At 39.9% G+C, this 13,062-nt stretch overlaps 1 protein-coding gene across 2 annotated transcripts in view; it reads left to right on the top strand.

Annotated features, from left to right (window-relative positions):
• LOC121953918 (nesprin-2-like) overlaps positions 1 to 13,062 on the top strand; it is a 77,608-nt gene that overhangs the window by 1,667 nt on the left and 62,879 nt on the right. Inside the window, exons 4-8 of one of the 2 annotated variants that reach the window (XM_042501200.1) lie at positions 232 to 426; positions 1,705 to 1,830; positions 3,348 to 3,503; positions 6,278 to 6,436; positions 7,643 to 7,809. In XM_042501200.1, the coding sequence (XP_042357134.1) occupies positions 307 to 426; positions 1,705 to 1,830; positions 3,348 to 3,503; positions 6,278 to 6,436; positions 7,643 to 7,809 (728 nt within the window). In that variant the 5' untranslated portion in view covers positions 232 to 306. Of the gene's footprint in view, positions 1 to 231; positions 427 to 1,704; positions 1,831 to 3,347; positions 3,504 to 6,277; positions 6,437 to 7,642; positions 7,810 to 13,062 lie in introns of those variants that run through there. The other variant, XM_042501199.1, reaches the window with a different exon arrangement.

Below are 13,062 nucleotides of genomic sequence, written 5' to 3'. Positions count from 1 at the left end.
GGAAAAGCGCTTCCATTCTGATTCTTTTTGAGCCTTTGATGAAAAGAAGAGATGAGATTTGGATTGATTGTGAGTGAAGATACAATAAACTGCCTTTTAATAAGAGCGAGAGCAAGCCCTTCTCTGAAAAGATCCCAGAATAACTCATTGTTTAGCTCTCTCTCTTCTCTTCTGTCTCTCCTCCCCTTTCTGTTTCTTAAAACCATCTTTTACCTTCTCCATCACCTTCAGCACACAGAGCTGCTGTTCCAGAGGTATCAGTGCAGTTTCATCCACACTCTGGAAGTCGGCCGGCAGCTCTTCTCAATGGGGGACGAGGGGACCCAGACTCAGCTGCAGACAGATCTGGGAACCCTGCAGGAGGAGTGGGACAACTTGCACAGCCTGCTGGGCCGCAGGATGGACCTCACCGAGGCTATCGTCAAGGTACTCAGTCATTAATGTCACTAAAATACCTAAAAATAATCAGTCTACTTAATGACAATCAATTGGTATATGGTGAAAATAACTGTCCAACGTTGCAAAAAAAAGAAATTGACAAATTTCTTCCTGTAAATTAGCTCAAGAAATTAAAATAAAAAATATATATCCATGTTTTTGGTCAGTTTGAAAAAAGTAAAATCTGACGGTATCAAAAATGTACATAATATCAGTATAAGATAGTGTAGTGAATAGAAGGTAGTAATAGAGCCTGTGAATATTGTTTTTGCTGAATCATGTTGGAGGTTCAGTTGCATCAAAGCGAACCAGTGGCCTCCAGTCATTTCAGTCGGGGGGTCGGATTTCAGTGGATTTTACAGAATCAATACAACTTTAGAAACATGATCTGTTGAGTGGACACGTCTGTCAGTCAGAGTGCTGCACTGTCTGTCCCCTGAGACAATTACATCATCAGCATTTTATTCTTTTATTCAGTTCTGTCAGATATTTATTAAAAATATTATGTTCATATTTCCATGACTAAAGATGAATTGTGATTAACCATTTGTGACCTGCTTCCTCTAATTCTGTCAGATTTTACTTGAGTGAGTAACAAAATGACGGATTTTCTCTTAAGGCAGTAGTCTCTGGTCAGGATGTTATACACAATCTGTTTTTTTTATATATATTTGCACATAAAAAAATACAATACAAAGGACGGTTAAAGTCACAGCAAGGTCATACAAATCTTCATTTTTTTTTCACTATAGCCACAGTTTCCAAAATGTCTTGCATGCTTTGTAGTTCTAAAATGGGTCTCTTGAATGTAGAGAAAACCTATGCTGAAGCATGCAGGCTGAAGAAAATCATAGCCAAAAGAGAGGGAATTGGAAAGAAACTGCATAAACATTAAAGCAGTATTATGGTTTTGCACTGTGTCTCCTCTCTGCGTCCCAGAGTCATCTGCAGGTCGCTGAGATAAAGTCTGATGCAAGTGTTGTTTTTATTTTATTTATTTTTTATAGTGGGACAGAAACCTGTCCTCTCTGACTTCAGAGACATCTGAATCCTCCATTTGTCCCCTGCAGCCTCTTACAGTTTCTGTTTGGCTGAGAGCTGCAGAGTTAATCCAATCTGCTCTAATTAATGACAGTGGACATGTTTAGGAAGTCAAAGACAAAGGCGTGTAATGGCTCTCTGGTCGTTCTCAAAGCCAATCAGCTGTTTAAGAGCCTGAAGCATTGATCTGTTTGATCAGTGTGATTTTTTTTCGTTGTGTATCAGAACTGGGAGCGCTGTGAGGCCGGACTGGCGGACAGCATGCTGCAGCTGAAGGACGTGAAGACCAGACTGAACCAGTCCATGCCGGGCTGTGACGATGAGCTGCAGAGCGCCGACAAGAACAACAAGGTACAAACAGCTGGAATATATTTAGAAAATGTATCTCTGCTGGCAGAGTTTTACTTAAATAAACCATCAGTGGAGAGCCACTCTGGAGGCCGCAGTAATCTCACTGGCTGAGTTAAACCTCAGTGGGTGGAGCCAGAGGCTGATTTTCTGGTTTAGAATAAGTCTCTAACATTTATATTTTTTAAATTTGCTGACCAGGACTCCCCTTGTGCCATCAGTTAACACTCAAACAACGTGGTTCGTTGGCTTTGCTCATTTAGAGAAACTACAACATGTAAAATTAATTCTGCATCTAAAGCGGATCAGACACGTGACTTTTGTGTGATGTATTAAGTTACTTTTAGTGTTTATCCTTCTGTGTTTGGTAGGAGGGAATTTCCATAGCAGCACTGATTAAAAAATCAAAAACACTGTTTTTACCAGGTTAAAGCTGGAGTGTGGGACTTTGGCGTATAAATGACAACGATTATACTCAAGCCCTCGCCAAACAAATTCACACAATGCTGATTAAGTCTATCACAGCCACGGAAAGCTCTTTGTATTTCTCAGGACATTTGACATTGTGACATTAGCCACAAAACAATAGCTAGGAGTAGAAAATCCTGGTAAGCGTTGAAGAAAATATTCTGGGGTGAAAAAAAAGATGTTTCCTGGGGGCGTGGAGATGCAGCGAGCTCCCCTGCAGACATGCGTCATCAGCACACATTAACAGAGTTTATGTAATTACTGTCACTACCAGAGAGGGGAGACAAAAATGCTGCACTGCTTTAATAATCATTTATGTTTTAATTTTCACCAGATTTACCTGTATTTTTAAAAATAAATAAATACTACATTTAGCCGAAAGCATTTTTTTCACTTTTTCATGTGGCAAAATTGTTTGATTGGACTTAAGGTTTCCGGTTCATACTCTGTTGCACCAAGATTATTTTCACTACAGAGCGTTCTTTTTGAAGTGAGCATCATGACTAAAAAGAGTCCAATCTGTCGGTTCATGTATTACATGCTCACATTCATGTCACTTTTCACAGCATTAGCAGTCTGTGTCTACACAGTGTCCTACAGGCGTAACAGTTGTTTGTAAAAGGTTTGTATTCAAAACAAACTCAAATAAGACCCGCTTTTTAAAATAATCCACTCAAGACAAATTCTAAGGACATCAGGAAACATAAGAACTGAAAACAGACTTGGAGCCCTCAGACAGTTTGAGATTGAGGGGAAACGGTCACTTGAAGTCTAAAAGAGCAAAGCCAAGTTTAAAACATGTTTGACTCGATTCATCCTCTCTGACCCATCATGCTCCCTCCGTCCCCTCCCCCTCCACACTCACCCCTCCCCCAGTCGGCCTGCAGCCTGTGGCCCTTAATCCTCTCTGGGCGGAGAGACAGAGAGAGAAAAGAGTGACAGGGAGAAAAAGAGAAAGGGGACGGACATAGAGGGACATTTGGGAGTAGCTGCCAGCTGCAGAGGTGGTCTCTGACGGTTTGTTGTGGCGGTTGGTGTGTTATGGTATGCAGGAGAACGAGGACTCCCTGGAGGACTGGGCTGAGAGCCTGACGGAGCTGAGCACCATGAAGACGGATCTGTCCCAGTACATCATCGCCGACGACGTCCTGTTGCTGCAGGACCAGGTGGAGCACCTGCACTGTCAGTGGGATGAACTCTGCCTCAAGGTTAGTCTGCTGGGTTTCACACACTCAACTCCTGCTGCCTAAAGCAAAATAAAACAAAAAAGAGATGGGACTCATGTTTGATGAAGTTTTTACATATTAAAACAAGCTGCCTCGGCTGTTTATCTACTTTTATTTGACTTTATTCCTTATTTAAATGCAAAACAAATTCAAACAACGGCAAAACATGAAAGGAAATGAGTGAATCGCCAGGTTAATTAACATCTTTGCTGAAAGCGTTTTTGAAAATCTTGCACTTTAAGTTATATGTTTCATTAAATGTGGTGCAGACATTCATATAAAGTGCACAGTGAGAGTGGATGACACTGGACAACCAGCTTTTCCTAACTTGGGGACCATTTTTTAGAAGATAACATGCACTTTTCTCAAATATTTAATATTTAATGGTTGAAAAAGGGTCTTATTCCACAATATCTGATAGAAACATGTTATATATTCTTTATCAGCTTGTTCCAGCTCTTCACTAGAGCTGCATGTTTACAGTGAGTGAAATATCCAACCAAAGACTTTTTATGATCGCTCTGTTTAGTAAAACTGAAATAAGTTTGTGCAAGGCAGGTTTTTATTTATATAGCATGGTATTATACACAGATGTTATTCCAAGTTCTATATAGTTTAACTGTAAAAAAATAAAAATAAAAAATGATTTTTTTTTTTAAAATGTCATTAACAGCACAGGCAAGTTATAATAGTACAGATGGATTTAAAAACGAATAAATGATATTACCACAAAAATGATTAATACAAAGCTGCGGAAAAGAACGGTCTTAAGCTTAGTTTTAAAAATGGCTACAGTTAAGGCATATTTTAAGTGCAAGAGAAGCATTATGGGCAGAATAAGAACTAAAAACTGCTTCACCACATTTAGATTGAACACATGGCACCACTAACTGATCTGAAATCCAGATTTCTCATCATTTTATACACAGCTGAACAAATACAGCCTGGCATATTTGTATCTGTGGAAATGCTGGCATCAAAGTGTGGCTGAAAAGCATGAGATGATGTGCATGATGGTGCGACAGATTTGATTTTAACTGATTTTACTGAAAATTAAAGTAAGAAAAGTCATTTCAAGTTAACTCGGGTGCAAAACTTTTTGGGTAAGTTTGGCTTCGTAATCATGATCTGAGAGCAGTGAGAGAAAGAAAAGGCGACTTTTGTCTTGTTTGGCTCCACTACAGACTGCGTTTGAAAACTAAATGTGACCGCTGGTTGTGAAAACTTAATCACTGACGAGCTAACGTGTGACCAGCTCAGCCCAAACAGTCACTCATTTTGTGTTTTTTTTTAGTGAGCGTGTGTGTTTGTGTGTATTTCTGGACAGCAGCAGGTCAGGTGAGACTGTTTAGCTCCCCAAACTGCTCCAGGAGAGAGAGTGAGAAAAGTTGGTGCAGCAACCAAAACACATAAATCAACAATTAAGTGTTTTTTGTTAAATCAGTGTGTTGCTGATGCAGTTCTCACATCTGCAATAGGCCGTATAATTAATGCTTCACTGCATTTTCACCACAGAGATCACAGTGTCTTTGTCTTCTAGTCATCAGTGTTAAAGCCTTTAATGAGGAGCTAAGTTAGTAAATCTTGTGAGTCTTTTTAGGGTGTCTGAAGAGACCAACAGGTCTGTGGGGGGGTGAGGGCGTGAGGGGCACTGTGGGGAACAGATGGTGACAGGAAAGACATGCTGTAATGAGCTGAGAGGCTTCAGCAAGAAGTGCTTGTGTATTGAAATGAGTTTGGGGGAGGGGGAGTAGCAGTGATCATACTGACTTTCACTTTTTACTGTCTGTGTTTGTGTTTGACTTCGTTCATTGTGTATTTGCACTTATAGCCCTGTTTGGGTCTCACCCACATCATGCATCCTATTAAAAACAGCTGTGTGCTGCTCTGCACTGGAGGTGGGAAAGTTCACCTGAGATATATTTAAGTTGTAGTCTTCAGGAATACTTGACACCAATCACTCATCCCCTTTTTACATTGAATTCACAAAGAAAACTTGTTTTTCTTGCGTGCCTCTCATCAACAAAGAATCCAAAAGCTACTTTTAACAACAAAACTTTTTTAAAGCATGAACTGACAAACTCTCAAACAACTTGTGTCTCATTTTGCTCAGTATTTCCCAAACACATGTATTCTCACTCAAATCTTACTGTTAAACTGAAACTTTGATGTCTGTGCGATGGATAACATGAGCAGAGTGCAGAGCACTCGAGTGGCCATGCATGCCACTCTTAAGCGGAAACGTTTTAAATAGTGAGGTTTTTGCAGAAACAGAAAGTACTTAGCAAACGGCTGGATAAATAAGTCTTGGATTATACTTCAGAAGTTGTGGGAGAGTTTGTAAACAGGTGTTTTGATATTGTTTTGCTGTTAAACGAGGACCCCTTTTACTCCATTTCATTGAGATTTTAATCCATTTTGGAATTTTCCGTTTTCTAGAGGCAAAATTTTCTTCTTGAATTCAGCGTAATATACCGTGAGTAACTGATAAACCAATGAAATTAAGTTAACTATTCTTTTAAATGATTGTTCTATTCAAATAAAGCCTTTTGGAACATCTATAAACACATTTGTACGTGCCATCGCACATCGCCATCTCTATAACTCATCTAATTCAGCACAAATTAAATTAAGATGATGGTAAATTAATATGACAAGGTAATATTAAGGTGCGGATTAGGCATACACAGGACGACTAAGAGTCTTAAACTAATAAAGCTTATTTAATTTCTTTTCTCCAATCCTCTTTGTGTCAGGTGTCTCTGCGAAAACAGGAGATCGCCGATCGTCTGAATGCGTGGATCATTTTCAATGAGAAGAACAAAGAGCTGTGCGAGTGGCTGACGCAGATGGAGAACAAGGTGGCGCACAATTCGGACCTCAACATCGAGGAGATGGTGGAGAAACTCAAGAAGGTAGGAGGCTGCGGCAAAAACACGCCCCTTTAACTCCGTCAGTGTGATAACAGTAGATACTTCACCTGGCTTCAAGACTGGATCAGTGTCACTCGTGACGATGGCTGTAAATTCACAATCCATCAGAAGTGATGATCAGTGTTTACTGTGTGACTGAGAGTGTAATTTTTAAAAAGCACCCAAAAACATCACAGAAAAAAGAAATTGCTAAATTTTTTCCTGCTTTTAATTTGCAGTAAAATAAATAGAAAAATGCCAAAATAAAAACGTAACATGCCTCGCCCTTTTTGTACCCCCCACCATAAATAACAAACAGTCCCTAAGTTCTATTTAAATATTCATTTCTAATCCTGTTCTGTATTTTTTTAAGTAAGATATATATTTTAAAAGCTATAATATAGTACAAAACAGAACTGATAAGCAGTATCGAGGGTTGTTTCAGAGAATGTACAGCCTCTAAAATTTCTCTCAAAGTCTCAGAAAAGTCACGGAAATGGATGTAATTATTTTGTTGCTGCGTCACCTCGTGGCCCTCATGGCGGGCTGGGCGGCAGCGGGACAGTCTGGGCTTTTCAAAAAGCTGTGAATTCCCTCCCGATTGTTAAAGAGACGACAGCTGTTTGAGCCCGAGCGGGGCCACGCGGGTTTGTTTTGTGCTGAACTCTCGGCTTCTTTCATGGTCACGCTGTGTGCGGGGGCGACTGAGAGGGGAGCGGAGGGGAGTAAAGACGACTGCTGTTATAGAAACACAAACTTATTGCCCTGACAAGGGGTTCAAATCTTTTCAGACAGTGGAGCTTTACATTTAGTGTCTTTCCCCAAGTTGTGTTTGTTTCTGGCAAACTTCCAAAATTAGAAATTGTCGTGATTTTAGCCGGAAATTAATGGTAGATCAAGTTAAGGTAATAAGAGTAAAAGTGAGTAAAGTAAGTTGCCCCACATTTTTCCATAAAAAAATCCTTTCATGAGACATAAATACTGAGATGAGACATAATATCACTTAATTGTAGCTGATTTTGGTTTTAATATTAATGAATGTTAAAATGTTTTATTAATCCTTACTAAAGCCATCGTAAAGCAAACCCTGTCATTATTGCCAGACTTACAGCAACGATAATCTTGTAAAGAAATTATTAAATGTGTATTACATGTAATCACTAGTAGCTTCAAAATGGTAATGTCCTCTTTCTTCTGTTTCTCCATTAGGATTGCATGGAAGAGATCAACCTGTTCAGTGAGAATAAAACTCATCTGAAGCAGCTCGGGGAACAGCTCATCACAGCCAGCAACAAGACGAAAGAGACGGAGATCAACGACAAGCTGAAGGACATCAATGACCGCTGGCAGCATCTGTTTGACCACATAGAGGCCAGGTAAGACAAGAAAATCAATTTTTTTATACTATTCTGACACCACACAAATGCAGGATACCACTAGTGATTTGTATGTACCAATCAATGTGCTGGCATTCTGACCAGACCATTATTTCGTGATAACGACATCACCCTGCCCTCGTTTAGGAAATCACGTCTCCTTTTCTTTATAACTGTGATTCATATGACTCTGTTGATAGTACGACTTTAACAGCCCGTCATGAAAACAGACGTGGTGATAACTGTAAGGACTTCTCTCTGCCGGGAGAGGAACAGCGGCCTTGTACTTTGCACTTGCAACTGTTTCTCTTTTATAGAGAGCTCGATTCAGTCTGCTCCGACAGTGAAAACAGCTTTATATTTGAGTCAGACTGTAGATGCTGAATGAAGGGTAAGATGGAAATAAGCATCTTTTTATGAATGGGATTTATGTCTAATTTGATTGCTAGATCTTTGAAAGTGCAGGTAATTCGCTGAGTATTATGGGCTGCAAGGTGCCTGACAGCAAATGCTTCTCAAATGTAAGACTCAGTTTCCCATAAATCTGTTGATTCTTGCTTTTGTTTTAAGGCATGGCAGACTTTTTTGAAGTCCAAACTTGTTGTTTTCTCCTGCAGTTCAGATCGTGCAGCTTTATCTGTGTTGGTTTTCACCTCTGAGAACAGGAGCAGGCAGAGCACAGCTGTTATTCCACTGTGGCTGCAGATTAAAATAGAAAAGCTCAGAGCCGACAGAAGATGGAGCGACATTAATATTAATCCATAAATGCGAATCTCATTCCAATACAGAGAGGAGTTGTGGCTGTATGCTGGACGCTGCTGATATGATCATGCTTCAGCTTAGTGTTGCTTTACTGCTGATCTACATGCAGCATGTGACTGATAGATACGAGGTCGGCATAAACAGTGAGAGCGACATAAATCCACTGGCTGATCCACGCTGTAAATACGAACTCAAGAAGAGGTGCTCTTGTTTAGTTCACTTGAATTGAATGGCAGATTTGACTGTATTTTGCTATTTGACAAATCTCAGTTTGACTGAAAAGAAGTCAGTTTTCTGACCTCAGTTGAAAAGCCTGCAGTCAATTCCTCCTCCTCAGACCATTTTTTTAAATGATGCACACTTTTGGATATTTGCTGTGTTCAAATGGAGGCGTGTTTACAAGAGGAGGCCCTGTGAATGTCCCCCTCTTGAGGTATGCAAAACCCCCTAAGTGTGTTGTGACACTTTTGCAGAAAATGGCAAAGGTCATGAATGTTGTTTTTTTGTGGATTAAAAGTCAATATACTTCAACTTGAGTTTTATAGAGTTATTTTAGTAATTTTAGATGTTGATTTTCAGCCTGTTCTCCCTCCAAACTTGTCAAATACCTCCACTCAGTAAGTGCTTTCGGTGTATGAGCATGACACCAAAAGCCATCTTCCACATTCAACCGAAACGTGGCTGGACAGTGGCATTGTGGGTAATTTCTACTGGCTCATTGGCTTCCTTTCATGTTTTTGACAGAAATCACGTCAAACTGCTCAGGTGTCAGCGAGTTAAAGGAGTTGTAAGCCAAATAGTTTGTATTTGGACGAGAGTTAGTTGAGAGATTTTTATGTTACTTAAATTTCCATTAGTCTCCTCTGTTGCAATGATTGGTTTATTTTACAAAATGCAGACCTGCATTGATTTATTTGGAAATATTTTCTATAATTCACTTCCATGTTGTGCCTGTCTCTACGTGTCTGTTCAGGTGCTTGTATAAGTTCTCACTCTTTTCAGCACAAGCAAAATGCATTTTTTCTGTGTGATTCAAAGGTTTTTGTCAGGAAAGAAAGACAGAGTGGGTTTTCCCAAGTGTGTGGGAAAACAAGCCTGACAATAAAAAGTGGCAGATTTGGGCTTTGAAATACTCCTGTTAATATCACAGTGTGACCTTTGGGTTCGCTCTTTAACTGATGCCATAATATGAGTCATCTTTCTGGAGGCTGCTTTAGTTTGAATGTTCTGGCTTAATTTTCCAGACAGTTAGTTGACTCCTCTTGCTCTCTCGCAGTAACTCTGCCTCCCAATGTCAAACAGTGCAGTAATTATTATTGGCCATGTCCTTTCTGTGCAGCAGAGTGGATGCATGGTGGTGGAGTGCACAACAATTACTGGTACTTCTCTTGCAAATGACAGGACAGCGAGTTAAAACTGATGACTCACTTCTGCTCCTCATAATTGCCTGCTTGGTGACTGTAAAAGACTCTGTTTAGAGGATGGCGAGTTCATAAAATCTACATCATATTAGAGCGAACTGAGCTGAACTGAGTGAAGCTGAGTGACTGCGGACTGTTGTCTTGGAGCCAGATGGGTTAAACCAGTCAGGGTGGGGGTGGAGGTGACTTATCCTTCATGGGAATGACTGACTTAGATCTTGGATCTGCCATATGGTGACTGTTTAGTGACTGTGGTAACTCCGACTCTCCTTACACTGTTTATGTCTCTTATTTAAGCTCAAAGTTTATCTTAATGAATGTTTTGATACTCTCTAAACGGTATTATTGATATTTAACCTTGTGAAACATGGTTTACACATCCGTCTTTTGTTTAGCTTAAAAGTCTTAGCAAATTGGTTTGATTTCTTTGGGTAACTGGGGAAAAAAAACATGACAAATTTGGTCAGAAATTTTCCACAAATTGCGAGAAATTAGTAAAATATGACAAGAAAATTACCCCAAAAGTAGTTTTAAAAAAGGAAATCAAATCAAAGAAAATCATCAAAAATAGTTAATTATGTCCTGAAAAGTATAGTAATTTTATGATTAAAATTATGTCAAAAATATATAGCAGAATATATAAAATAAATACAAATCTTTTCACTTTTTTTCCACTTGTATTTATTTATTTATTTATTTTTGCATATTTTCAGGTCATTAAAAACATTTTTTTACACATTTTTTGCTACTTTTTTTTGGGCCACGTGTTGTTAAGTTGCTTGTTGCTTTTTTCTCATGTATTTGAAAGAATTCAAACCAATTTGCTCAGGTTTCAAAGGGTTAACCTACAGCTACAGTGCCAGTAGTCTGGCTAACAGGATGTAGACTGTGGGTATAAAGTCGAAGCCCACCTCATTTTCAAAATCCCCGTCACTATGTGAAACTAGTCTCACACAGCCAGATCTATCTCTGCACTTCATTTTAGCACTGTGCACAAAACAGCAACAACAGCTTCTAAGCTGGCAACCTACACCTTAAATCTTCTTTTAAAGTTGTATGTGACTTTTTATATAGCAGGGATTTTTCCATCATAATGCCAGTGCTTGCCCTCCCGACTCTATTTTGTAAGGAAAACACAAACAACTCATGGTGTTTTTTAACACTTTATACCCATGTGTTACTTTTAGTAACAGTTCCAGCTTGTTGTCAGTCCAAGCAAAAAAATCTCCGACCTTACTCTTTGCCATAGCTGTTCCTCCTCCATATTATTTCTGGCAATAAATGACCAACCGCAGAGTAGACACTCTGCTTCCTGTTAACGTCAGCATGTGCATGCTCAGTATACATGATTAGTCATGTGACATACATTTTTAGGAGTGTTAGTATGGCAAAAGATTATTTCTGAAGCGGTGCTCGAAAAGCTTGCGTGTACAGAGATTGTTTTCGTTTTCAAAGAAATGAGGATGTATCAATGTGGATTTGGCCTTAAAACCGTTACCAGGATCTCCAGTCAAAGCAAACATTGACAGAGAGGGACGAGGTGGACGATGGTCGTTATGATGACTGACAGGTTGTTAGTGCAGAGACTTGTCTTAAACAATAGACGGGGGACCCGAGTGGAGAGGGAGTGTGACACACAATAGTGGATTTGGCCCCTGCTCTCCTCCTCTCAGCTGCCTCCCCCCTCTGTCACCCCAGCATAACGAGGCTAAGCCTGTTAATGAGCCGCCGCTGAGGCACGAGCCTCGTGTCTGTGATGGAATGTGCCGTTGTCACATTGTTGATTCAGATTTTATTATATCACTGCCACCAAAAATATCTGTGTCGGTGTACCGGTGTGAATCCCACAGTTGCTGGATGGGGTTTGGGGCTCTGTGCAGGACAGTCACGTTCTTCCATAACTGAAAACCATCTCTTTAGGGGGCTGGCTTTGTGGGCAGGGCATCATTGTCAAGTTGAAACAGAAAAGGGCCTTTCCCAAAATGATGACACAAAGTTGGAACGCTATTGTCTGAAATATTGCGTGCTGTAACTTTAAGATTCAAACCAAGATAAACAGCCCCCAAATCAAAGTTTACACAGGTATGCATATCCCTATATGTGTATCTGTGAATATCTATAATGTTTAATTGATGATTTTGAAAGCCAGAACCTGTGGTGGAAGTTGAGGTTCATGATCCACTGAAGAGTGGAGGGGCTGAAAAGCCACTAATCTGATAAACATGGGGAGTCTTCACAAGCTGCTTAAGATGATCAGCGAACCATTTATCTGTTGTCCGTCCACGCTGTTCAACCTCAAACCCATCAGAGCGGTTTTTGGTGAAAGAAACAGGATGAGTTTAGATTATTCAGTGTTTATAGGTTTATAGGAGCCCAGCACCTCACCTCACAGAATAATATGAAGCACCTTTAAAAACGGACCTTACAAAGTGCTTTGACAAGCAAAGCAAAGCAGAAATGGGATACATAGACAGCGATACAACAACGGAAAGCCAAACGGTCCAATTGAACGCAAGTGAGATGAAACTAGTGTAGAATTACGATAAGATTAAAACCAGAGAACACATAATGTGAGATGTAACACCTAAAATATAAATATAAAATAATACAAAGAAATAGACCAAAACCAACAACAGAAGCAATAAAATGAAAACAAAAACCTGTGACGAACATAGAGGAGCATAAATGGGAGAAAAGGAGAGGGGCTCAACTTCCACCACAGGTAGAAATACAATAAATAAACAGACGACCAGCTTTACTATAACATGTTCCTGAATCTTAACTGTGTGTGTGTGTGTGTGTGTGTGTGTGTGTGTGTGTGTGTGTGTGTGTGTGTGTGTGTGTGAGATGAGTAAAAAGTAGCTTTGTGTAGATCAGTGGGCTCCAGCCTAATCCACCCGCACGCTGATAGAGGACACACCTCTGAGCCAATGAAACATGAGCTGCAGGAAGCTGGTTAGAGTAAGGATGCAGAGTTCACCACCAGCACTTCCCTGTCAGTGGTGTGCCTAACAGTTAATATGAAACCTTTGTAACACCAAACCAGCACTGTTAGTTAAAAGCTGAATCT

This window comes from Plectropomus leopardus, chromosome 14, assembly GCF_008729295.1.
Source record: "Plectropomus leopardus isolate mb chromosome 14, YSFRI_Pleo_2.0, whole genome shotgun sequence".
Lineage (NCBI taxonomy): Eukaryota > Metazoa > Chordata > Actinopteri > Perciformes > Serranidae > Plectropomus > Plectropomus leopardus.
The sequence above is the reverse complement of the archived record's forward strand: the minus strand, read 5'-3'. Positions and strand labels throughout refer to the sequence as shown.